The 27,623-nt window shown below is 40.7% G+C and overlaps 1 protein-coding gene across 4 annotated transcripts in view; it reads right to left on the bottom strand.

Moving 5' to 3' along the window:
* Positions 1 to 27,623, bottom strand: part of gabrb3 (gamma-aminobutyric acid type A receptor subunit beta3) — a 62,487-nt gene that overhangs the window by 6,724 nt on the left and 28,140 nt on the right. For 2 of the 4 annotated variants that reach the window (XM_026160179.1, XM_026160181.1), the window contains exons 3-9: positions 22,462 to 22,509; positions 19,476 to 19,567; positions 19,327 to 19,394; positions 5,285 to 5,505; positions 4,136 to 4,218; positions 3,397 to 3,534; positions 1,459 to 1,611 (exon numbers count right to left, since the gene is read on the bottom strand). In XM_026160179.1, the coding sequence (XP_026015964.1) occupies positions 1,459 to 1,611; positions 3,397 to 3,534; positions 4,136 to 4,218; positions 5,285 to 5,505; positions 19,327 to 19,394; positions 19,476 to 19,567; positions 22,462 to 22,509 (803 nt within the window). Of the gene's footprint in view, positions 1 to 1,458; positions 1,612 to 3,396; positions 3,535 to 4,135; positions 4,219 to 5,284; positions 5,506 to 19,326; positions 19,395 to 19,475; positions 19,568 to 19,646; positions 20,216 to 22,461; positions 22,510 to 27,623 lie in introns of those variants that run through there. The other 2 variants (XM_026160180.1, XM_026160182.1) reach the window with 2 other exon arrangements.

The following is a 27,623-nucleotide window of genomic DNA, read 5'->3' as shown; positions in this document are numbered from 1 at the left end:
TTGGAACTTTGATTTCTGTTTTGGGGGGTTTACAGGGTATTTTTTTCAGAGGTGTGGTTCTAAACATTTAATCAGCTGTAAAACAGCCTGTTTCAGTTTAAGCGTTGTTTTCAATAAATTGCATGCTCAATTTTTTTTTTGTTTCACTCCCATTTCCTCTTGTTGCATGTTGAAGCTCTACTTGGAACCTTGTTAAGATCCAACCATGCAAAATATGATTTTTTTTTTTACCATTTTTCAAATGGTCTGGACTGTTTGAAAAAATCTTTTTAAAAAAATGTGTATATCCTTCTGGGATGTGCATATCTTTTTGCATTAAAAGTATATATATTTTACTACACCTTTCTGAACGACTCGTAAAACTCCATACGCTTCAGACATGTTTTTCCGCTCCTCATGTATGAAGCCTGTTAAGTAGCCCAGCTAATTTGGTTTTGCTCAGGATATTCACACCACCCACCAAAGAGAATGGAGACCTGTAATGAATCACCGTTGATTGATTTTGTAAAGCACAGGAGTAGGGATGCGTTCTAACTTGCATTGATCTGACAGCATCCCAGACAGCAGTCTTCTCAACGATGGAGGCGTTACGGCGGAGTGAGCCGACTCGTGCGTTAAATGACGAGGTCTGAGCCAGCACAGGGGCTTCCAAATCCAGCTTCCCACCAGACTTCCTAAGATGTACTACATTCATCTAATCACAGCGTATGCTCAAGTGAGATTTTATTATTGGTACGTTAATGTGCTCTTCTTTACGCAGACTTGACTGAGAGTGCACCAAAGCTGATTGAGGATTTCCATTAAGGCAAATATTCTAGCAGCGATCAATGCAGTTAGGGAGGTATGGTGTTATACAACGGTGAACTTTTTCAGCCCTAGAAGCCAGTGGAAAGTGTGAGTCTTGAGATCCAGTTGAGTCTCCTATTACACCACAATGCAGAGGCTTCAAACAGAGTGAAGGAAACGCACAGCTGTGATTATTTGTTCTTCTTGAATCTGTTGTTTATCTGTTCAAATGTGGCACGTGGGAGGAACTCACCAGTTTAGTTTTGAATGCATAATGCCTCACCAGGACTATTCTTCTTTGTTAGTGCTACTACATAATCTTTGTGAATGCTTTCTTTTACATAAATATTCTTTAAACAAACCAATTTTTCATTCCCACACAAGCCAATTCTTTCAATATTTTCGCTGTCAAGATTCATCTGGTCCTACATTTGACACATTTATAAGTCAGACGGATGGATACTGAATGCATAATGTTGATGTAAAATAACTGTAAGTAACCAGTCACAAATCCATCCTCTAATTACAGAATCGCCACTTTGATAATGTCACAGTTTAGTGTTACTTTCTGGTTTCCAGCTTTGGCACAGTTCACAAGTCTTAGAAAACACAGAGTGCGTGTAGATTAAACTACAGTCCAGAGGTCAACTCACTGCATTGGAAAAATCATACCTAATGCAACTCTGGCAGCTGAGGCGTCATAATTTATCCAGAACGACACCCAGGACAAGATGGTGATGAGGATGGAGGGCATGTACGTCTGCAGGATGAAGTATCCGATGTTTCGCTTCAGTTTGAAGCTCAGAGACAGTCGAGGGTAGGCACCTGCAGGACAACACATCAGGTAAAAATCAGGGCTCTATAATTCAGGAGAAACATGGGGATGCCTTCCACTTTGATTTGGTTTCTGTGGTGATGAGCTCATCAACTGTATTTACACGAGAACTGCAGGCAAAAACGAGACACTGTCCACATTCTCACATGATGCAAACAAACAAAACTTTGGGGAAAAGGGTGGGTATTTAAAAATCCTACATTGCCACGTTCTCAAGTTATTGCATTTACAAACCTACTGGTCCATGTCCCCCACCCGCCCACCAGTCATAGAGTGACAACAATACCCCATCAGCCTTTTACGGCTGAGGGGTAAAAGTTATGTGCCAATATGTGTGCACATTCTTAAAAGGTTATATGTATATTAATTTTTAAATATCTCAAAACCTAGACAGAGATTTCTACATAAAAGTATTTGTACACAAACACACAGTGTATATGTACAGATAATGATAATTTAAAACACACACGCGCGCGCACACACACAATAAGAGGATGTTGAGAAGAAGTTAAAAGCATCTGCAGACACTCCATTTATTAGAGTTTATTGTATCAGAATGTGACAGTGATCCTAATGAGCTCTAATAGGTTTCTCTACATTATCTGTATAGAAACGCTCGGACAGTAGCCATCCTACATGTCATTAATTCAGCAGTGAGGATAATCACTGTTGTGGTGCCTCTGAGTTGTTGCTGTATTATAGGAGAATAATTCATGCTGCCAGCACTCTGCCTCATGAATGCATTATTTTGCTGTATGCAACAGTCCCCATTCTTTATCAACAGCATCAATCAGTGCATCTCTTAATTTCAAGCAATGGGAATATAAAGTTTAACAGATCTGGTCATTGCATGAAGGACAGTTTATCATCCTGACTCGGCTCAGATACATAAAAAGAAAAGTGAGTCAACACCACAAAAAGCAGGTTATTTTCTACTTTTTTAGGGCCATTAGTAGCACTAAGACCCTTCACCCGCTGTACCTTTACAGGCATGTTTGAACTAAATAGACTCAGTCCAGGTTCTTGTCTAAGTGTAATCGAATGCATCATGGGAGACTGCAGACATTCTCATGTCAGACTTAATTTAGTTCCAAATTCTCAACCTGCACTCTGTGTGTCTTCAGCCAGAGTTACAAACTGGAGGATCATTTTAAACAGGTATGTGTTTAGTAGGCAGCAGAACTTTTAGTACAAGAGACGTCCAGAACCTGCAAACACCCACTTCCACCTATGGGAGGAAGCAAGCAGTCCTTCTGCAGCAGCGTGCAGCTCCATCTAGTTTTAAAGCAGCAGTTTTATAGAATGCACCGAAAAAAAAACAGCCAGTCATGAATTAATATACTGGGACGTCTCAAGATTGACGACAGGTAACAGAACACAACCTCGGCAGAGTCTTACATCTCTGCAGTTCAGGTGACAGATTCATCTGTGACGCAGCACATGTTTTAAAGTCTTATTCTTCTGTTTTAATCTGGGATCACTGATTATTGGATGAAGTGCAAGAATGCATCTGAATGCATCTTGATGGAGGCGTGTGAGACGTGCTGCTTTTACATTGTTTGCTGAGCACACGTTGTGCCAAACTCTTAATACAAGGTAAGGTGCTTTTATCTCAGTTATAAGCTATTTTCACTGAGGTTATTTAACACTGTAATCAGGGACAACAGATCTGAACTGATTTCTGGTGATGTCAACTGAACGCGAGCATGCACCTTCTAAAATGTTCTTTCATGGATTCAAGAAGAAACATTAAAAATGTGAGTGCCATAACTTGCCTGTGGAGAAGACTACATTCCTGGAAACCAGTTTGTAGTCCACTATGGAGAACTGAGGGAGCTCAATGCGTTTTACCCCGGTCACAGCAGTTTCTCCTCCTTTCCAGTAAAACTCTATATCATCTGTTGTGTAACCATCTGCAAGAAAACAAGTCACATGATGTGTCCTTAACAGTGGAAAAGCTCTGAAAAGTGAATCTGTCTCATTTCACTGGATGTATTTTTATATCCTTAAGAGAAATCAGGACGCCCGGTAGCTGTAACTGATTTAGAGTAAGTCTCATGAATCACACAGATCCTGTAAGTGCTGATTGCATGAGATGTGAATCTTCATGGGGATGTGTGTCAGTGCAGACAGACAGGCTGATACCAAATGCATGAGATCCATGACCGCCAAGAGTTTTATGGCAGCACGGACAGCCGAACACGTCATCTAGACTGATGAAGCTGGACTAATCATTACGGTGCTCCACTATGGAAATCACTGTCTGCTCAGCTCAGAACCTCTCCGTGCAGACGAAGTCGTTTAACTGGAGAGGGTGCAGCGAGCAATCTCACTGGGATATGACAGATTAATAAATCCAGAGCAATTCAGCAGCCTGTGCAGTTTTTGTCTCCACCCGATGACTGAACATTTTTTATGAGAATTACAGCGCTGTTCATATTTTTAAGTGATGAAAAAAGTCGGGCTGTCTGCTGTATTTCTTTACAAAGCACAAGATGCAGGGCTTAAACTTACAACTCTCAATTTCCAGAGTGCAATTCTGCTCGTCCAGCGGGTATCGCCTCAGATCCATCATGCAGGCGGCCGTCGTCGTGATTCTGAGTCAAAAGAGGAACAAAAGAGAGGTGACCTCGTTTTAGATTCAGGACAGCTGTTAGAGCAGAGGATGGTTAGGAGAAATGCGTTCCATCTGAGGAAGATACAAATGGCATCCATTTTTATTATTAATTGATTAAAGGAAGAAAAACAAACTTCCTGCCAATTACTTCCACTCTCATTTCCAGACTCTTCAGACTTGCACATTTACACTGAGGATCCAATTCTGAGTTAGTCCAAACAAACGTATGACAGCAGTTATGAGATGCGACTTCCTGCATTAGCATTAAATTGTGTTGAACTGCAGCTTAAATTGCTTCAGCAAAACAAATAAAGCTTTTTGCCACTTCATGAATCTTGGGCAGTTTGGAGAGCTATGCGATGGTGTAAAAGCCAGATGCAGCCAATAAGCACCGGAGATGGATTGGTAATTAATTGCAGAGAGTATTATGTATATTATGAGAGGAAGCCTATCATGTATGAATATTAACAAGAAAAATGACCTCTAAGTCTTTGTCCACAGCCAATATGTTACTAATGTGAAATAACTGACAAATTCTTATATTATTAGAAACATGACAGAATCAGCATGAAGAAATTGATCCCAGCATATGAGCTGATCTCAGTGGTTCAGCCACTGAAATCCTACAAATCCAATCTCTTATACGGTGCATGTGCAAGCCACTGCACAACCCACCCCAGCTGCTTCTTTTCATGCTGTTTCTGACTTAACGTCATATCTGCTGTCACTGATGCAGCTCTGCTCAGTGCTGGAGTCATACTGCTACTCTCCAAAGAGCTGAGAACAGAACTTGAACGCGGTTAAAACAACAGTTTTCCTTTTTCAACAGTGGCTGAAATAAAGGCCGGTTGCAAATAAAACTTGGTTAAAAACACCCAGAATCTGGTGGAATTACTGCACTTGAAAATCCAGTCTCTCCTCAATTGAGGAGCCCCACTTTACAGGGATATTTTTTTCAAGACGGGAAGAAAACTGAAGCTCGTATAAACTGATGAATAAAGAATACAAGCCTACCCTGAAAGGTCAAGCTAAACTGCAGTTCTTACCTGAGGCCGTAGAGAACAGTGCCATCCGGGTGAAGTCGAATCATCCGGTTCTTTACTGTGACACCATGCACAAAGGACTTCTTGTCATTGAGAAAGTAGGTGTCTGGGACCCAGAGCTGGTCTGCTACTCTGTTGTCTAGTGTCAGGTTGAGAGGGATCCCTGCATAAGCCAGCCTCTTATCTCTCCAATACTGCTGGAAGTACATAGTCAGCGTGTAGTCCTGTGAAATGTAAAAGAGCACGGTCATGTAGCTATGCTAAGTCAGAGAAGTGCATAGCATACATAACAGGAGGCAAACACCATCCAAACTGTAGCCAGGATTTCTAAAAAGGATTTCAAGTTTAGCGCTTGATTTGTGCACCCCGCAGGTCTGGACGGATTTTTTGGTCACAAAAACGATATTTATAGGACTGTCAGTCTGCTCTGGGTGCTCGTATTTCAGGACCTGCCTTAAAAAGAAACTCTTCTCAGCTGTTCTCTCTGCACAAGACTGACACAAGCCCTCAAACTATAGATTTCCATTACTACAAGCCGTGTCAACACCGTGTTTCAGTTTAGTACTGACCACTTTTTTTTTAGATAGCATTGCATATTACCAGCTATACATACAAAGGCATCCATAATTTATTGAGCATTCATTTGCAGCTAGCTCCACGAGTTAATCCATCAAACACAAAAGCTTTTTCAGCCCTTTAATGGAGCTCTTTACTATCTCTCTTTGCTGTGTTCTGCTGACTTATGCTCTCGTGAATAAATAAAACAGGAAATAAACAAAAAGTTGTCCACGCTCAAAATGCCTATCCTCCGGTGCAACAACATATTCACAATAAAGTGTTCAAAAATGCGTCGGTGGTATTTTCTATCTCTACGCTGAACTAATTATTGCTTAGGATGGTCTTTGTGGTGTCACGTTATAAACTGCTGATCTGATCGCAACAGATGAAAGAACTGCGTTTTTTTTTTACTTTGTATACAAAGTGCAAAGAGACACCTGGGTTTTGGAGGACTGACAAATAATAAGCTTGTTTTGTGTATGTGATTTGACAGTATATTATAATGCAGCATGGATTCCAATGAATAATTCAGCGTGTGTGTATAATCAGAATAGATATTCATTTCAAAGAGCTGCACAGTCGTTACTGTGACTGTGTGAGGCTTTTTCATTTGTTTGCCGTACAGGAAACATTTTTAACTCGTCAGGTTCTGGGTGTAGGTTCTGTAGTGAACTGTGGTGAGTTAGATTTCAGAAAATCCCTGGCTTGCGAATTGACTGTTTTATTTTCTGAGATGCCTCCCAATTCTCTTTCACCCCCCTGCAAACAGAAGATGCCCTCATTATGCTTCCTCCCACAAGCAGCAGAGCTGTGGGATGGGTGAATCAGCTTTACACAACAGCTCTTCTACTACAGCGATGGTGCCCATCTACCAACACGCTCCCTCCATGTCTGGACCACAGCTATTTTAGTCTCTTTGAGATCTTCAGATCTCACAGCTATCCTTGACTACTTTAAACAAGCAGCTCAGAAACAAATTTATACCACATCACTCTCGCTGTACACGCTGTACTGTACGCCCTCGAGCTCCCAGCACCCTGTGTAACCTGCAGGCTCCCTCAGGGATCTATTCTAGGCCTCGGCTAATTCCCCACAGAGGCTCTTCAGTTTGTGTACAGTCAGACAGCCACAGTGGAGGGCAGCGTAGTCAACTCTTGTCCAATGAAAACTCAAGAAAGAGACTCAGATGCCAGATCATGTCACAATTCATTTGTTTGGAGCAAAAAGACTTTGTACACTGTTACAGGCTGGTAGGCCTTCCAAATGTGAAACATCACCAGTGTTTAACTAGTTGTACTTTGTCTCTTTTAAAGATTATCATCAACGGTTATGTTTACATATTACATATACAATATTTAACTAATGAAAAAGATATCAATGTGCCACAATACATGCAACAACTAGTTAAATTCAAGGTTAGAAATCTGATTGTAATTGGATTAATCAATGCATGAGGACTGTGCTTTCTGGCTGCACGGCATGTGGTCGCAATGTAATGGTACATGATTATGTACCATTTACGTATTTCCTTTATGCTGGCAATGTTTTCATTGCAGCATAAGTTTTGATTTTTTTTATTAAACATGTGACCCTTGTCTTCCTTCATCGGTGTCAGTCAGGCCCTCTGGAGAGAAATGTTTCCCACCCTTTGTACAAAGTAGCGACTGTTTAAGCTCTTAAAATCCAGGCTCAGATTTGCCTGTGGAAGCCATCCAAACAGGATGTGACACAGATCTCCTCATTAATTAGACCTCCCTTAAAAACAGAATCAAACACTGCAAGCAGTTTAAGACTTTACACGTCTGAGGAACGAAATAGTTTCAGTAGATAATTTCTTTTTGGACGATCACGTTCCAGATACCAAAGAAATTTTATCTTTATCTTCCACTTGGTAAAAACTTTGCTGGCCATTCTTTTGTTGCTAAAAATGAGCATATACAGTGGGGCAAAAAAGTATTTAGTCAGCCACCGATTGTGCAAGTTCCCCCACCTAAAATGATGACAGAGGTCAGTAATTTGCACCAGAGGTACACTTCAACTGTGAGAGACAGAATGTGAAAAAAAAATCCATGAATCCACATGGTAGGATTTGTAAAGAATTTATTCGTAAATCAGGGTGGAAAATAAGTATTTGGTCAATAACAAAAATACAACTCAATACTTTGTAACATAACCTTTGTTGGCAATAACAGAGGTCAAACGTTTACTATAGGTCTTTACCAGGTTTGCACACACAGTAGCTGGTATTTTGGCCCATTCCTCCATGCAGATCTTCTCGAGAGCAGTGATGTTTTGGGGCTGTCGCCGAGCAACACGGACTTTCAACTCCCGCCACAGATTTTCTATGGGGTTGAGGTCTGGAGACTGGCTAGGCCACTCCAGGACTTTCAAATGCTTCTTACGGAGCCACTCCTTTGTTGCCCGGGCGGTGTGTTTTGGATCATTGTCATGTTGGAAGACCCAGCCTCGTTTCATCTTCAAAGTTCTCACTGATGGAAGGAGGTTTTGGCTCAAAATCTCACGATACATGGCCCCATTCATTCTGTCCTTAACACGGATCAGTCGTCCTGTCCCCTTGGCAGAAAAACAGCCCCATAGCATGATGTTTCCACCCCCATGCTTCACAGTAGGTATGGTGTTCTTGGGATGCAACTCAGTATTCTTCTTCCTCCAAACACGACGAGTTGAGTTTATACCAAAAAGTTCTACTTTGGTTTCATCTGACCACATGACATTCTCCCAATCCTCTGCTGTATCATCCATGTGCTCTCTGGCAAACTTCAGACGGGCCTGGACATGCACTGGCTTCAGCAGCGGTACACGTCTGGCACTGCGGGATTTGATTCCCTGCCGTTGTAGTGTGTTACTGATGGTGACCTTTGTTACTTTGGTCCCAGCTCTCTGCAGGTCATTCACCAGGTCCCCCCGTGTGGTTCTGGGATCTTTGCTCACCGTTCTCATGATCATTTTGACCCCACGGGATGAGATCTTGCGTGGAGCCCCAGATCGAGGGAGATTATCAGTGGTCTTGTATGTCTTCCATTTTCTGATGATTGCTCCCACAGCTGATTTTTTTTCACACCAAGCTGCTTGCCTATTGTAGATTCACTCTTCCCAGTCTGGTGCAGGTCTACAATACTTTTCCTGGTGTCCTTCGAAAGCTCTTTGGTCTTGGCCATGGCGGAGTTTGGAGTCTGACTGTTTGAGGCTGTGGACAGGTGTCTTTTATACAGATGATGAGTTCAAACAGGTGCCATTCATACAGGTAACGAGTGGGGGACAGAAAAGCTTCTTACAGAAGACGTTACAGGTCTGTGAGAGCCAGAGATTTTCCTTGTTTGAGGTGACCAAATACTTATTTTCCACCCTAATTTACGAATAAATTCTTTACAAAGCCTACCATGTGAATTCATGGATTTTTTTTTCACATTCTGTCTCTCACAGTTGAAGTGTACCTCTGGTGCAAATTACTGACCTCTGTCATCATTTTAAGTGGGGGAACTTGCACAATCGGTGGCTGACTAAATACTTTTTTGCCCCACTGTAATTAAAGTTGAACAAGTCATAACATAATTTATATTTTAATCTGAAGACTCACTAGTATAAGATCAATATTGTGAAATGGTTTCAAAATTAAATTGTTAAATTCTAATGCAACTTTACTTATATTTATCTTTATCAAACAAAAAGAACTTTGATAAATACATTTCCCAGTTCTATCAGAGGCACTTATGTCCACTAATAACAGATCGTTAGGAAGTTATTTTTTAAGGATGAGTCCCAGCTTTTAGAGGCGAATAGAGATCAAACAGCAACATATATTGAGGAGGTTGTGGGGGAGTGGAGGGAGCTTTGGCAGTTGTCATCAGATAGTAAAAAAAATGGCCACGCTGTACATGAGTAATATGGCTATATGAATGAGTGGTTGTGCAGCAGGAAAAAGCTAATCAGCTATTGGAAGTGCAGAATCTTATCAGAGTTAAGATAAAAGCAGTTAAAGTAAGCCTGTTTGGTCAGAGGGCCCGGTGGCGCCTGTGTCCGGCAGCCTCGCCTATGTCAGTGCACCCCAGGGCAGCTGTGGCTACAATGTAGCTTGCCATCACTAGTGTGTGAATGTGTGTGTGAATGGGTGAATGACTGAATGTAGTGTAAAGCGCTTTGGGGTCCTTAAGGACTCGAAAGGCGCTATACAAATGCAGGCCATTTACCATCTGGCCATCTGTTATGCTTTTCCTGGTGGATGCTCGTACTAAGCAAGTGAATGTGAAATTAATCTCCGTGAGTTCAGACCTCAAACTGCTCTGAAGAGATCCACCTGTCTACTCATCGTTCCATTATGGTGGGCAGTCCACTGGCAGCTTGGACTGCCGTCCACTGCAGAGAGACTCTATTGTCAGATAGGGGCAGTGTCAAAAATTTGTGGTACAACCGGTCTCCATAGGCTACTCCTGCTTTTGCTGTTGGGCCACCAAGCATCTATGGAAAAAGTTCTAACATACAAAGACAGTTAAAGGCACTGAAAAGTGTCCACCACAGCTAATGTTGCTACTTTCATTGCTGTTATTTTATTTTTTTTAAAAAATCTTTTTTGTGCTTCTCCCTTTCCAGGTGAATTCACTTCCTGGTCAACTAATCAACCAATCAGCATTCAAATGATGCCCAACATCATCCACATAAGTCACTGTACAGCTGGGATTTTGCACAACTGCACAGATCACGTGTCCAGTGGTTGAAAATCTCACAGGTGGGCTCCCTGTAAGCAAATGCCTCTGGGAATGGACACAAATGCTGTACTTTAAGGTTATGGCTACAAACACATAAGCCCCACCCACCTGCTATTCAAACCTTCTATTTGCAAGAAACAGTCAATCATAAGCTACTTTACTAAATCATAAGAATCAATCAGCTTAAAGGACAATACAGAATTACGACTCAGCAATACTGCAGCACTACCTTACTCTACACCACTGAGGTCATAATATGCCAAACACTTTTTCACTGACAGAATCTACCAGCAAAAGTTCTCAAAAAGTTCTCAAAGATCATTCCACGGAGGTTTTCAAAATGTTGCCGTCATACGATGACTCAACTCATGATAAAATTCTTAAAATACCTGCAATGCTTGTCACGTTGGTTTGGGTTTGAAGGGTGCTGTTGTTTGCTGTCAGATATCACGTAGACCACAAGAGACATAAAGGCGCTTATTCTCAGCACCAGTGAGTAAATGAGGCCCGGTGGGAGGTTGAGACTGTTGTGTCACTTTTGGCTCGGAGCGATCGCAGTCTCAAACTCAGACACGGTTAATGTGTGCCAGTCAAACATCGTCTACGTCATCCTAACACCAGGATGTCTGCTGGGAGTGCAGGAATGGCACTCTGAGAATCTCGCCCCGTGCAATCGGGGGGCTTTTCATCACTCCATGAGACAGTTAGATGTTCCCAGTAGGTTTCCAAAGTGTGCTAGATGTGTTTTACAAACTATCCATTTAATAGTTTCATCCTCTGTATCCTCCCACGCTGTAGCAAACAAGCCGTTCATTAAATGATTTATTCGTTGTGCTGTCAAAAATCTTGTACTATTACATTATGAAAGAAAAGCTGTTAAATAGCTGCTTTTGTGGAGGGGAGATATAACCATGCTTTAAGTCATTTAAGTGTCTTTGGTGAACGTGTAAGGCCTAAAAACATAATGGATCATCCCAACATACATCTCCAATACATCAATAATAGAGAATTAAAGGCAACAAGCACAACAAAGAGCCAGAAATGTATTAAATCACACAATGTGTTTTATGTACGTTGTGTAAATAAAACACAACAGAGCACAACAACATCGACATATTATGAAAGTGATCTGAGCATACAGCAGAAATGGGGTATTAGTGACTTCCCACCAGATTTAGCTTTAAGTTTAACTGCCTTTTGATGCTGGCCAGGCAGCATAAAATGATTTTTTCACAGTAATGTGCAGTTGCAGCTGAAAACAAACGGTGAAGGCAGAAAACAAAGTTTTATACATGTGATCTCTTCATCGTCCTGGGATCACAAATGAAAAATAAAAATATGTAGGAATTTATAAAAGCAGGAAGTAAAATCCAGGCAGGAATCATGAGAAAAGGATCTATCGAAATAAAACGGGAAGCAAAATAAGACATAAACAAGAAGAGAGCGAAACACAAGGGATCACAGAAGCATACAGCACATAGACAGGACGGAGGGAAGCAAAGGCAGGGAAACAACAATGACAACACAAAGACCACGACCACAGTGCATGAAGCTACGTCTCAACCCACTCACACGTTTTCATAAAACCACTGGTGCAGCATTCATTTGCCTCGAATGGTAATGCCCAGCAATGGAGGCAACATGCTGGCATCGCTGACTGGCAGACAAACTTCCAAAAATGCACTGCACACACTCAGGTCCCAAACAATAAAACCGCCAAGTCTGAAGTGGATCTGATGAATGGTTTTTGGAAGAACAGACAGACACACAGACAGAGATTCATGCTCTATTAGCAAGATTAAAAAAGATGAATTACACAGTGTCTTCTGTTGGTTCTGCGGTTAACTATGAGCCATTTATAATGAAAAGAAATTTAAAGAGCTCTTCACACACCGTGAAACTCAGTAATTAAAACATTTATGAGACCTTAAAGTAAAAAAACAAAACAAAAAACCCCAAACTTGGGTGATCTTGGTCTTTTCAATGCTTCAAACTGACTGAACGAGTCAAAAAGTTCCTCTCATTTAGTTTAACCTAGAATTACGCTCCCAAAAAGCCCTTGAAGTTCTATTTTTATTCAAAGCGTCCAGTTAGAGTGGCAAACACGGCCTTTATATTCCACTGAATGCAGCACAGTGTGAAACGCTGCTTGCTCCATAAAGAGAACTACCTTAGTATTTGCTGCTGAGTTCTTCTTACCTTCTGAGTGACCTGAGGTTTTTAATGATGTTTTATAGCTGACTTATTAACTAAGCCCTTCAATATAAATCTGGGAGAACATCTGTTTTGTAAGGGTAACACTTCCTTCAGGCAGAAGGTGGATAATGTTAAAGTGTCAAAAAGAATGGGAGTTTTAGGACATGATGAATTCATTTTCCAGCTGACTCATGCGGAGGATACCGAACTAATGTGTGACTGCACTGGTCAGAGGACCCGCTGTGCACTCGCAGGTGCTTTTCTGCAAAGTGTAAGAGCTCTTCACATGAAGGAGTGATAGCTCTAAAGGTTGTTCCTGGAGTGCACTTGTGTGCAGTGTGACGCCGTGGGGAGGAGGCTATATTAAAAATAACGACAGAACTGAAGTGGACACAGAGTAATCTTAATTTTCCTCTAAAAATAGAGGAAAGTCAGAAAAATATTAATAATCTCATCTCCTAGACAACAAGCTCTGCAGCTCGCCCACACAGTCTATAACGGGCCAAAGCCTCGTGTGACTCTGGCTGTTTGAAAGCTGCCAGCACCTTTCTGCTCTCCACTCCTTCTCAGAGGGAAAGACGGCAAGTTCTCCTTTTGTCTTTGTAGGTCACCAAATTCTTTTATCATGATTTTTAAATCAGAATTTGACACATTAAAAATGCCTACCATTTTCCACATATAAAAAACAGGGAACAAAAACTACAAAAAAAGAAAAAAGAAAAATTAAGAACAAAGCAGATGTTATGACTGACACAGCTGTACCTGTTTAGCTGATCTCCATCCCATAATTACAGATTACAGGTGGCTAGCTCATTCATTGCTGGGAAATAAACCCTCCATCTCTCTTTCTCATGTCACCCAGTGTGGTTTGAGGAATGCACCATTCACACCTCCGCTGTTCCATCTGTGCCACAGAATTAGCATTATAACGGGTGGATGAGCTTACATTAATCGACTCCGTAAGCATCCAGCTATTCCTAAAAGTTAAGACAGAAAAGAGCTTTAGCCAGCCGTGTGTCTACAACCTGCCTGTGTCAGAGTATAAGACACTGCGGCAGGAGAAACTAATTGCTAGCCATTGTTTTAGGTCCTCTGAGCATCGCTTATTGGTCTATGCACTCTTTTTTTATAATCCTAGTTAAAGTGGAACTATATTGCCCATTTCCAGCTCTGTTTTTCTATTCTTGGACTCTACTAGAGTAGTTTTGTATGCCTTTTTTTCTTATACTGTGCCTCAGTGCAGCCCCTCAGTTCATCATCTGTCTGAAACAAGCTTAAAGTCTGAGCTTTTGCCTCACAAATATTAATTGTACAATCATCACACCACGTACCATTTTCAGAAATGATATTGGAGGCATAATATTTGCCTGAGTCTCCAGACTCTTTCATGCTGACACATGTGCTCAATTTGAATGTGCTCTTATCTGCGAAGACAACAAGTACTGGTGGTGGAACTGCGAGTTCTGGAGTTCTCTGGTTAATGCCAATTGACCTGCACTGTGCTGGTCTGTGAGCACATGTCCCACTAAAGAACTCTGGGGTCTCATGCCACCCTCACGGAGTCTGCTTCTGATAGTTTGGTAGGAAAGATGCACATGAGTAGCTGGCTGGAGGTCATTCTGAAGTGATCTCTTGTTCCTCTCATAAAGAAGCAGATACTGGGCCTGCTGCTGGGTTGATGCCCTTCTACGACCTGTTTAGCTCTCCTTATATTTCTCCTAGTATCTCCTTCATACTCTTTAGAATGCTGGGAGACACAGCAAACCTTCTTGTGTTGGCACATATGGATGCCCTCCTGAAAAAGCTGGGAAACTTATGCAACTTGAATAGGGTCCAGGTACCATTTCATCATATTAGCAAAGAACAATAACCAAAAAGATAAACTAGAGAAAATCAGTCAGTAAAGATAAGCAGAGAGGGTTTTGTTTTTCAAGTGGGGTGGCCTTGTTGTCACTTCTCCAGTACACCTATTGTCACTATGGTTTGGACCAAAACAGATTAAATGGACTCACAAAACGTTGTTTTCTAACTGGACAGATTCATATCCCTGAACTTTCATGGACTTTGTGTTATGCTGCAATGAGTGTTCCCTAAATTTTTTCAGCAGTATTGTTTCTAATGCTTAGACGGATGACATGCGCGATCACCAAAAGCAATCACCTGTTCCTTGATCATTTTCTTTCCAAAACGGCAGCAATCCAACTGTGCTGGCTTTGCCCAAAAGGCATTGATCTGTTGATTATCACAGCAGGGTGCGATAGGTGCTACTAGACTGCGGATAATTCACAGAGAGACGAGTTTCCGGTTTCTCAGTACAATTTATAGGGAAAGAGAGACCTGCCATTAACAGCACCTTGGTGAAACACATGAAGACAGACGTGCACTGCATTGCAGGTTTAATCTCTCGGTTTTCACACTCTTCTTCTCTTAGAGTACGATTCTAAGCGCAGCACTGCCGAGGGTCTCTGATTTACTAAATGCAGTCTCTGATCCTGTAAGCAGATTAAGAGCTGCTCCAAATAACACAGCAAACACACCTTTAAAGTAACCAATTAGCAACACTGGCAGTCACATAAATAGCCTAAAGTAAAAGCTTCTTTCATTGTGGTTTGGTAATGCTCAGTAGGGATTCACACAGGGTGTTCCTTCAGCAAAGCGGTATAATAGATGACTGACAGTTTTCCTCTTCACTCAGAAAAAAATAGAAGCCCTTCATGATCTGAGCAGACTCTGGACACGCCACTCGCCGGGCTGCCATTAGTTTTTGCTTCATGTTTCAAGCTGGAGTGACACGGCAGCTGTTATGGAAATGTCAAATTTCCATCACCAACCACTCATGATAATAATGCCTTTCAGGCAGTGAGGCATTTAGCTGAAGCATTAGTTGACAAGCTTCAAGGATTTTGAATGCTTTTGAGTCACTTCATCATCTTAACAGGTTCCCCTATATTACTGATTGGTCGGAAATGCATTGTTTGGGCTCAGCTGACACTAAGAAGATATTTTTCAGCCTTGTATCACTTGTAAAATATAGCATGGGCTTTGTGTGGCTATATTTAACACCTAAGTTTATTAAATTGCTCAGAGAACATTTCAAAAGGCTTTAGAAATGAGGTTAGAGCTGTTTAGAGGCTGACAGAGACGCAAAAGGGGCAACAGAAGACAAGAAGCGAGTAAAACTAAAGCTGCTACAGGTGCAGGAAAACAGTGGAAATCAGGCTGTACGTTTGAACATGATGTCCTGCTCATCAATTTATACGATAATGATTCCAAAAGTTTGTTATACTTTAAATTTACCCTGTAATAACTGCATGTAACATTAAATTGCCTCTCAGTCTGTTTACAACCTGTCTGTGTCAGGCTATAGGACACTGCAGCAGGAGAAACCTACTGCTGCTCAATGTATCTGCTCCTCTAAGTGTTGCTTAATTGTATATGGCACTTTTTTTGTAATATTTATTAAGAAGGAATTTTTTTGCTCATTTCCAGTTTCACATTTTTATTCTTAGCCTGCACCAGAGTAGCTTTGCATGATTTACATTTCAAAATCATCCTTCTTTTTACTATACTAGAGTACTACTATGCATAACTGATTACCTTTAAAAGTTTTTAATGAAGGCCTTTTGACTGCATTGATGTATGTTTTTCTCTGCATAAATGCTTAACTTGGCCTTGAGTTTGTTAATGGTCATGCGATGGCAGTATTTCTTCTTCACGTGGAAGGGCAAAAATTCAATTGTACGTTTTTTAAAAATAGCAGCTGACTGATATTGAGCACTGCAAGCCCCCATCCCAAAAATTCCTTAACCTTTAGAAAGTGCTGCCGTGATTCCTTTTTAAAAGGAGCTTTGTGGTCTTTTTACGTTTCTGATTTTATTTTTTTATTTTCTGGGCATTTTGTGTCTCTTTGCAATTGTTTGATATTACTTTAATCCCTTTACAATCTTTTAGGCAGGTTCTCTGACCCATTGGGCTGCTGGTCCATCCATCCATCCATCTTCCTAACAAGTTATCAGGTGGTGGAACCAGAGTCTATCTCAGCTTACATTGGGTGAGAAGCTGGATATACTCTGGACATTGTGTCAGTCGATCACAGGGCTAACGCAGACACAACGATGATCATTTACACTCACATCCATATTTTTGGCCATATAAACTCTACCAAAAAAGGTCCCAACTGATGATCAGGTTCAAACTTGGCTGCTTCTTCAGCAATCCATTCTTTGCTATTAAACATGATGACTGGCAGCGAATAAGACCAATCAAATTGTGTCAAAAAACACAGCAAGAAGAGCTTCAGTTCACGTCTAGATTTCCAAATTTCCAGCAACTAACATGCTGTATATTTGAATCCAGCAGTGTGATGAACTGCAATGCTGTGTCTATATTTCAAGGGCATCAGTGATTCACTCTATCCAATCACAAGAGTCAAGAAGTGAAGTGTGAACCCTGTACAAGTCTCACCCTTAATGGCTGCCATCTAGCAATGTAGCATAAAACGAGGGAGCGACAAAAAGCAGGAGAAGAATGCATCTTCGGTAACCAGAATTATGCCAGTGCTAACTAGGTAAACAGCCAGTAGTGGCACATAACTTGTGTCATAGTGTTGATTAGTGTTTTTGCATGCATGGTGAGGGCTACGGCATGTTGCAAACAGTCACACAATGCAGATGATAGCACAACAGCTGCAGTCAAATGTTTCAAATGTCATTGAATGAATGACATGTGCTTGATTTAGGACCGTGTTCCTGTGGGTTCAATGATGCACGTTCCTTTGAGAATTTGCAGATATTTTTGTCTGTCTCACAACTCAAAGAAGTGAGTGTTTCTTTAATGCCTCGTAGAGACAGTGTCCCATCATTTTTTATCACAAGCAGAACATTTTTATCACGAGTGCCACTGGGACTGTTTCTTTTCTAGAGGTTTCCAGTTCCTCCAGCCTGAGGAGGAGATAACTCTGAACCCATCTGCATGCCTACAGCTACTAACACAGACAGTCTGATATGAAGAAGCTAAATGCTTTCATGCAGGATGGTCCGGGCAGACATAAACTCTCAAGTTAAAAGCAGGCGTGGTCTCTAATGCGGATATTATGTTTGGCCCATTAAGTGCTAAAATTCAGTTAACAGATCATAGATTTTCAGAGCTAATGACACTGAAAAATGATGTGTTTGTCTCTTTTTCTGTGCAACCAAAGGCTTACATCTAAGCAGCCAAACGCTGTGCTTATGTCCACAATAACTGGTGCATACATTATTAGGCTGGTGTATTATTCATCTGCAGTATAGAACACTGACACTGCTTAACAATTGCAGTATTTCTCCTGTGTATAAAACTGATTATTATATTTGAGGAGTTTTCAAAACAGATAAATTTAAGCTAACTACTAGTACACCATTAAAAATATGTTGCAGGAGCCATTAGCAGCTCCTGCTTGCAGTTTTTTCCCGCTGGTATACAGGCAGCCATGACTGGATTATAATGGAGTCTGAGAAACAGGATGATTCTCAGGCAAGTTGCAGCTTCGTGGACATTTATTTAAAGTGAACAATGATGATAGGGATTTAGAGATTGCATTGCATAAGAAGTGTCTGCACTGTGTCTGTCTTCGCCACTCTTGATTTTCAATGAAAATCCAAATCCAACACTAAGAAAGTCCAAGTTTTATCCCTGGTAAAAATCTAACAATGCACTGTGTGTGAGTGTAAAACAGCCTCGCTCTGCATTTTCTTGATGAAACCACTCTATTTAACGCAACAAACTGAAACTAACTCACTTCCACAATAAAAATGTCTCAGCGAGCCACACTCTGCTGCTGTGTGGAGATGCATTAAAATGCACCACGGATACATTTCATCACACAGACTTGTCAGGACAGCATGTCAGGGGCTTTTTCCTCTCTGTAGCATGTGATCAGACATCGAGCCCTGTCAGCAGTTTAGAGCCCTGATAGATGGCGTAAAGGTGATAAACTGTACTCAACACATGCACACAGACACGGGCGCACACTTGCAACAAAGTAGCTTCACTATATTTGCATCATTGTTTAAAAGGAGAAGACACAGTAACAGAACTTACTGACCTTACTCTAACAGGACCACTAAGGCATCACTGCTACACGCACACAGCCAGTGACCCAGGGTGTGCAACCACACAGCACAACTAGCTATAATCTAATTCAGCAGATGAACTGCACAGTCTATGCAATACAGTTGCAACAACAGGCAACACGTTTTTGCTTTATAAAGGGCTGGTAATTAGCTGCTTTGATAATGAAATACTGGAGAGAGACATCTAGCATGGTGGGGATGGTGGAGAGAAAGAAATTCATATTAACAGGAAGGCAACCATATATACAAGCAGAGAAGGACATTTTTATGGGACAAATTAAACCACCTTCACATAAACTTATATGTGATCTATATTTGTAAACCTATATGCAATAAAAAGCAAAAACAAACAAACAAACAAAACAAATCTGAGCTACTTTTCATTGGTTAAGAAAAGGAAGTCAAACACAGCCACAAATGGCTCAGATCTGAAGGAGGATTTGTGTGCTATACTTACCATGTTGACTTCTGACACCATGTCTATACTTGCCACGTCTATACTCATGCCAACAGCAACCGGTGGACCTTAAAACAGAGCAAAATAAAGTTAACTACGGATGAGCAATTCAGTCACATAAAACAGCAAAGAAACAGTGATAGTTATACCTCCAAAGTCTGGCCGAAGACGGATATCATATCCTTTGAGCAGTTTATCCACTGTCTCTTTGACGAAAGACATGTTCCCCGGTTCGTTGACGCTGAAAAAAGAGAATAACCCCCCCGGTGAGTCTTCCTGAAAGCGGACGCCAGGACTTTTAACCCCGCAGACACACTCACCTCTGGGCGCAGCACATCACGGCCACGACCAGCGGCACAGAGAGGGCGTCCAACAGACCTGTTCCCTGGCTGCCCCACATCCCTCGGGTGCTGTCTGGGTGCACAGCTGCAGTCAAGCGACCGACAAATGACTAAATGAAGAGTGAGCCGCGGTGCTCACACACACCCCCTAAACCAGGTGAGACGCCCTCCACATTGTCAGCCTGTGCGGCTTCAGGAGGCGCAGGCTTCACTGCCAGATGTGCTGCTCGCTGGCTGTGACACAGCAGCGGAGCCGGAAAGCCTCGCACAGCCTGCTGCTGCTGCCCAGCATCCCCATCCTCTAGCCTTTCACCAGTTAGCACAAACTACAAAGTGCCCAATACTATAGAAATGTATAGAAATACCGCAGAAATCCACAGGTCCGCATTGTTAAAGCACACTGCATGCTTCAGCCTGGCAGAGCTGCTTGGAAAATGACTCTTCATGTCAGTACGCGCGAGTGTCATGGGGATGATTTCAGGGCACGTGACTGTCTGTTTTAACAGTAGCAGCTTGTTTGAGTGGTTCTATTGACAGAGGAGACTGGGGCGGCCCAGCTACGCTCAGACGCAGTGGCGTGCTGAAGGGTGTGCTGAGGTCGGGGGACCCCTGCCCATTTCTTTAACTGAATAATCTCACAGTTCCCCCCCCCCCCCCCCCCCCTTTGAATGCGGGGTTGTTGGGGTTTTTTTCTCCCTCTTTTATAGACTAGTCTGTTAGTCAGATTGCTCTCTCCTTTTTAATCAAAGTATTAATGAATGCCAGAAATAACTATGACGCTGCCCTAGTGGAATGCAGTGTCATAGCATGGTGAGACATTCATAACCAGGTAAAAGATAAGCATATGTTTGTTGATGCTAAATGTTACTTATCAACACAGCAGATAGCTACGCATGTTTTATGCTTTTCCTGACACAACCGAAAAGGAGCCTTGAATGTCTGGCTGGACTTGAACTAGAAACCTTTCACTTCTCAAACAAATCCATAAATCACCACACAACAGAGCAACTGCTTGCTAGCACCTTATGTTGATTTATTGGTCCAATTCTAGGTGTGATAATTCTCAACATGGGTGTTGCTTTCCAAGCTGCTTCCTTTGTCTGGGTAGCAACAGTTCAGTTCAGCACCACAAGTACTTTTCACCCTAACATAGGCTACGTCCACACTAGCCTGGATAGATTTGAAAACGGCGTTTTTGTCTGAAAACGCTCCGCGACCACACTATCATTTTCAGTCGTTTTCACAGAGTTGTGCGTTCACACTGAAAACGCTTATGTTCCAGTACTGCGCATGCATGAAACGCAAGACGGTTTGACCTGCCTCATTTCTGTCTGCCATTTGTTTACTGTCCGGCTCTTTGAAACGTTGCAACAAAATGTCGAGGAAAAGCACCGAGTTTTTTAAATGGACTAACGATGAGGTGGAGTTGTTGCTGCGAGTAACACAAAAGTACAAAGTTGCAAAAGCGAGTGAGAATTAAAGAATTTGAAGAAAAGCTATCTGGAGCATGTACAAACTGATATTAATCTTTAATAGGGCTGTCAAAATTGAGAGCAAACAAAACCACTGCTGTGTACTGCCCTCCGCTATCGTAGTTTAATTGGTTACTTGACTGCATCACATGACTAAAATGTGTCATCATTTTCAAAAAGTCTCAGTTTTTGCTGTCCACACTGCGATGCAAAAGCACCGTTTTCAAATGTATGCGTTTTCGAGAGCGTTTTAAAAACGCGGCATTTTCCTTGAGTGAAAACGCCGTCTCAGTATGGACGGGAGGCTAAAACGGAGAGAAAACAATGCGTTTTCGTTTGAAAACACATTAGTGTGGACCTAGCCATAGGATCCCGTGTCATCTGCTTGCTACTGTTTATGGAGTTTTCTTCACCAAGATCGATGCACATGCTACAGTTTCACTTGCTAACCTGGAAAATTGTAGCTAATAACTATCTGATTAGCAGAAGGTGCATTTCCATTTTTATGCAAATTTTTAACAACACAGTTTCATTTTCTTTTTGAATAGAAATGTGAAAAAAATTGTACTTGGTGAAGATTATGAAGGTTTGAAAAGGTTGAAGAGTTTGGATTGAAATAATTCAAGTCATCATTACTGGTGCGGCCTCATCTTCTGCAATGGTTTAAAAGCACCTGAGTGGAGAATGACCACCAGCTGCTTACAACAATAAACTGATAATACTCAGTCCCTCAGTATTTTGTGCTTCACCTGCTTTGATAAGCTTGCTTTTTTTACTGCAGCTACTACATGCTAATGCTAATGCTAATGTTGTACTGTGCATTAGCACTTACTGATACTCCAAAACGACCACTTTTGAACACAGTGCTTGTTGCTAAGTTTAAGTAGTGGAGTGTGCAGGTCTAATTGTCTTAGGTTTTCCAGATTTGGTTACAGGGTAAAAGCAGGTTGGAGATCTAAAAGCTCAATGCTAATTTTAGAAGATCTGACTCAGCCTTACTTGTTAATGAAAACAATGTTCGCACCCCCACGAGTGCCAATCAGTTTAAGTTGTTCTAGCGAAGATTTCATGAAAATGCTCACTGAGCTCTTTTTTTTCCCTCTCTGCTCCAGTGTTTGCCGTAGAGGAAGAAGTTCAATACTGCTGCAGGGAATGAGATTGTGCTTTAGTTGGACGCCTACCAAAAGATTTCTCCTATTTATTCAAGAGAGCCGCTCTGGTTTTCTGCCACTTTTCAGAATGAACACTCTGCAACTTTTTCTAATAAAGTTTCCCTTTTGTTGCAGCCCTCAAGAAAGCAGTGTTTAGGGATTGATTCTTACCTTGTATCATAGATGGCATACAGCTTTTTGTTTCCATCAACAGCATTCCTGCAAACACAGAAAAGAAAAGATTACTTTCCGTGTGAGTACGGTGACTTTTACAGACTCGTTCCATGTCCCTACAGGAGATTTGTTCCCGATCCAGTTTTATTGCACATTGTTAGAAACACGCAAGTACCAGTTGTTGCTGCAGTATCACAAGCCAATCTTTCTACTTGTACTTGTGTTGTGGAATTTAAAATAACCCAGTCATTTGGAAGTAAGTCGACCGTAACCCTTTGAAATAAATGCAGATTCCTGTCGTAGAGGGTTCTCTGTGCCTCCTTGAGAAGCACAGAGTGACATGTTGTCTCTTCAAGTAGTCTGGACCACTAACCACCAAACCGGGACCCAGTTTTTAAAATGTCCCACTTAGGTCAGGACCACAATAATCTCAGAGAAATGGAGAAAGCATCAGTCCAAACTAAATGGCTTATTTTTAACCACTGCCTCCTCCATGTAAGTAAGCACACTGAAAAGCAATAAAGCACATGAATCGAGCCATTAATACAAAACACTAGTGAGAGGCACAACCGACTAAAGCATAAATACACAAAATCCCACATTAAAGAAATGACTTCTGAATCAGTAAGCAGTACCAGAACGTACCATTCAAATGGTTTTCAGTCAGTGTAATGCTTCTGAATCTCATAACACAAGGCTGAGGCCAACACCATCGTTTTCCAGGTTTCTCTACACTCAGGGTATCTACAGCTGTTGGAAATTCATGCAAACCATTCTCAAGCAATACTGTTTGACAAGACAAATCAAAAACAATTGTTCAGTTCATAATTCACAGTCTCGTATCATCCCGTATTATCCTGTATTATCCCGTACAGTGATAAACTGTATATAAAAGATGGATGCAGCCCCTGTGACGCCACCCCTTGGTTAGTAAGGTCCTTTTATGAAGCCTTCAGGTGAGCATGTTGACTGTCACCATGATGTGATGACTGTGAAACTGTGCCATACTGCATGGATTTCAATCCATTTGTACTAGTTTTTATATTAGATTATCTCTACTTTCTGTTTCACTCATTTGCGTCTTTAACTTGTTTCATTTTATTTATTTGAATCTGATTTTTAGTATGTGGGGTACAGAAACTGACACTAAATGTATATTTTAGCTTCTGTGCATACAAAATAAACTAGACTTCTTAATGAGGCTATTTAACTGAGTTTTAATTTTTTTAAGTTGACAACTTATCTAAAAGGGTCCTCCCTAAAGGAGAGTTAGCTTGATTGCTCTTTTTCATTCTAACTGGGGCCATAATTTACAAAGTGGAAATCTTATTGTAATTAATAAAATATGGAAATGGTGACTGAGAACATAAACTCATCGGGAAAGTCTTTACTTGGGTCAGATTTTGATAGCAGTACACTCTAAAAAATGATTCATGGGGTTAGTAAGTAAAGCTTAAAATTAATAGCTTTTTCTGCATAAAAAATTAAGTTTGTTGCATGTACACATTGTAATCAGTTGATAACTTAATTTAATGAGTTGGTCAAAATGAAAATAAAGAAAACAGTCTTAGCTCAGTAATATATCGATTTTGAACAGACATTTCTGTGTTAACTTAACATGAAAGTGTATTCAGTTAATACAACTTAAAAATCTCGTAAGCGTCCTTTAAAAGCTGAGTACAAGGCTGACTTGCCCGGACATGTTGTGCTCTCAGACCACTGATCGAAAGAAACGGAGGCAAAGAGAGAAAGCAGAGAAGCGGCATTTTGTACGGAACATTATCAAACGTTAAAGCTTTGTGGTGAGTACAATTTTTTGCCTTGTTTTATTCACAGCAGCTAATAACTCTAACTTTAACTCTATCAACACGCACTGCAAGAAATCCTTTTTACACAACACTAAACTCTTCCTCGGCGAGTGGTGGTGATAAGCTAGTAACGTTACACTTCTGGCTAACTTGTGAAGTAATTCGACCGTAACATTAGTCTTTGTTAAGTTTTGTTTTACGGTGGCAGCCAAATGGTGTTAATTGACACTGAGCTTCTGTAGCAGTAGTTTTAACTCTGCAAAGACAGGGTAATACATGTTTTTCTTCTTTCTACTTTGAAATCGTTGCAGCGTTGATGAAGGTTTGACCAGCAAAAGGCTGGGCCATTTTACATTCATGACTAAACAAATGTAGGTTACTGAGTATACATTCGGTTTAACATCGATGCATTTTGATGTTTAAGTCCTAGAGTTATTTTTATGTGAGATTGAAGTTTGTTAATTGAGCCCTAGCTGAAGAACAGCCTGTGTCAAAGTTCAGTCAAAAAACGCGGGCGAGGAAGCGAACGCCATGTTGTAGAAACGCCACAGGAAAGATCTTAAGTAACATTCATAAACTAGTTGTTTTAATGACATTACATTGAGTGTGCATTAGCACATAAAATATAATTTTGCTCTTTTGGGTGTTAACTGCAGATACATAAGCGCAGTTGTATCACTTAAGAAAAAATATCTTTGATTTGGAAACATAACATTCTCCATTCGCAGGCAGGAAGTTGTCAATCAAGCACCAAAAATCAATGACCTGAAAGAAAGATGGCCTGCTCTTTTTGATGCAGTTCAGGTAAATATTTTTCCATAAGATAATTTGCAGTATGTATTCTTTTAAAGTAAATTGTATACATTAACATGTTGTGCCTATTTGTGCCTTTTTTTTATACAGATAAACCAAGAATTCAGAAGGATCACCACTGTTAACCTGGAGACAACATTCATGGCAAAGCTGGACCAGTACTCTCAGAAAATAATGTCCTTGCTGTCCTCAAGAGGAGGGGCTGCAAAAATGCGCATTCGGCGCATCCAGAACATGCTGCTAGAGGTATGAATGAATGAAATGTAGTTTATTTCAAATAGGATAATCCACTTTTTTTTCCAATAGGTGATATTGAGTCTTAAAAGGTAGCTGTTTACAACTCAACTATGTCAAATTATTGTTTAGAGCTTGAGGCACAAATATCAATTAAAACTATAAATACTTAATAATAAAACAAATTATAGGTGATGTGGATCATGATTGGCAGAGTAATTTGCAAGATTTTGCAGTTTTTCTATTTGTTACCTGGATTTTTCAAGTTCATGAATTGATCATTTCAGAGAAATGGCTCTTTGAAATGATCAATTCATTATTTTGATTATCACTGGAAATCTATAATTGGTACAGTTCAGGCCATATAAAGTCAATCCTTTTTTCTTTTTTTTTTTGGATGTAATTATCAAAAACCCATCCTCCTCGAAGAGCAGTTCGACATTCTTTTTCTTATTCACAGGACGATTCTGTGGAGAGAAGGCGAGAGGTCGCTATCCGTGGCTTAGTGGTGTATCTCAGGGAAAAGGAGGAGGATCTCTTCAAAGAGCAGGTAAATCAGACATGACTATACTTTGTATTAGAGGTACGATCTAATCTATTATTAATTGATTTCTAAATTAATCGGCAACTATTTTGATAATTGATTGATCGGTTTAAGTAATTATTTTAGAAAAAGAAGTCCAAATTCTCTGGTTTCAGCTTCATAAATGTGAATCGTTTCTGGTTTCTTTACTCCTCTATGACAGCAAACTGAATATGTTTGACATTTGAGGTCATCATATTGGGCTCTGAGAAACATTGACATTTTTCACCATTTTCTGACATTTTCTGGACCAAACAACTAATCAGATAATCGTCAAAGGAGCTTGCAAAGAGAACCTTCACAGACATAATCAGATAATCGAGAAAATTGTTAGTTGCAGCCCTATTTTGTGTTACTCTCATGTATAAGTATGATTACTTAAAACATTTATATTGATTCTGATCTACCAGGATGGTGGCGGGGATATTACCAATGAAGTGATGAAGATTGTAACCAGAGGTGCCACAACGTCTGATCCAGCCAGCGCAAGGATCATACTTGAAGGAACAGAAGTCCTAGCAGACCTGGATGTACCCAGAGCCTGTGCCTTGCTAATGGGGCTGATATATGCACTCAACCTCAGCTACCCAAAAGAACTGAAAAACACTTTTGAAAAACACTTTTGAAGTGTTTCAAAAGATATTCCTCGAGCTGGATGATCTGAAAGCCAGTCCTAAGGTAATGTCACTAAAAAGTAAACTGTTGTACTAAAAAATGTGAAGAGTGAGGCTATCCTCAAATTAAACGGGAAATGTTCCACTGTTGTTTGCAATGTGTTGTGTTACATACTTTACAGTAGGCAGTAGGTGTAAAGTTGAGCGTTGAGCATTAAGTACACCTAGTTAAAAATAATGCACTTTAAAATGATAGCTCGGGTCTTTTGAAGTGAGGCTGTATATGAGGTACATATGTATTGTGAGTGTATTACACACAGTAGATGGCAGTCAGTAAGCTCCACCTACGGAGAAGCAGACGGGGCCACCGGCACGCAAGATGAGCCTCCATCCTAATAAAACTGATGTCAGTTTAAATGTACATTATATCAAGAATATGTTTACTGCTTTATTTTGCTATCAGACAGCCTTTTCTGTGAGGAAAGAGAAGTTCTACTGCTTGTTGTTTCAATCGCTCTGGCCCACCAGCGTCCATGGACAAAAACAGCAATTTTACCTGACAGCACACAGGAGTTGCTGGTCTCCTGCTGCCTTGATCAGTAAGTGTAATTGTGTTATTTGGTGACTTTGGTGTTAGTTCGGGTTAGTTCAGATTTACCAAAGTCACACAAACAAACTGAGCCTATCGTGCGTGTTGGTGGCAGGAATGTGCTGACTGCTGTCTACTGTGTGTAATACACTCACAATGTACTTCATACTTAAAAAAACCTAAACTATCACTTTAACACAAACAAACTTGAATCAGAGCATGACTGTCAAAATGTTCAGTCTTTTTGAGACAGATTTACAGGGGTGTTTTATGTCATTTATTTTATGGAGGCAACAATTTTGTCTGCTATTGAAATGTCAATGAGTCTGGAATGGTGGACTGGTGTTCTAATAAACAGTTTGATCATAAAACTGGAATTTCAATGTGTAATTTATTGTATAATTGTAAGTTATAAGTTATTGTAAGTTACTAGTACTCAAAAAAATTAAGGTAACAATTTGCATGGATATTTCTGAGTAGAATAAAAGTAAAAAAATAAGTTTTAATAACTAAATGGA

This window comes from Astatotilapia calliptera, chromosome 23 (assembly GCF_900246225.1).
Source record: "Astatotilapia calliptera chromosome 23, fAstCal1.2, whole genome shotgun sequence".
Lineage (NCBI taxonomy): Eukaryota > Metazoa > Chordata > Actinopteri > Cichliformes > Cichlidae > Astatotilapia > Astatotilapia calliptera.
This window is presented reverse-complemented; position numbering and strand designations above follow the sequence as displayed.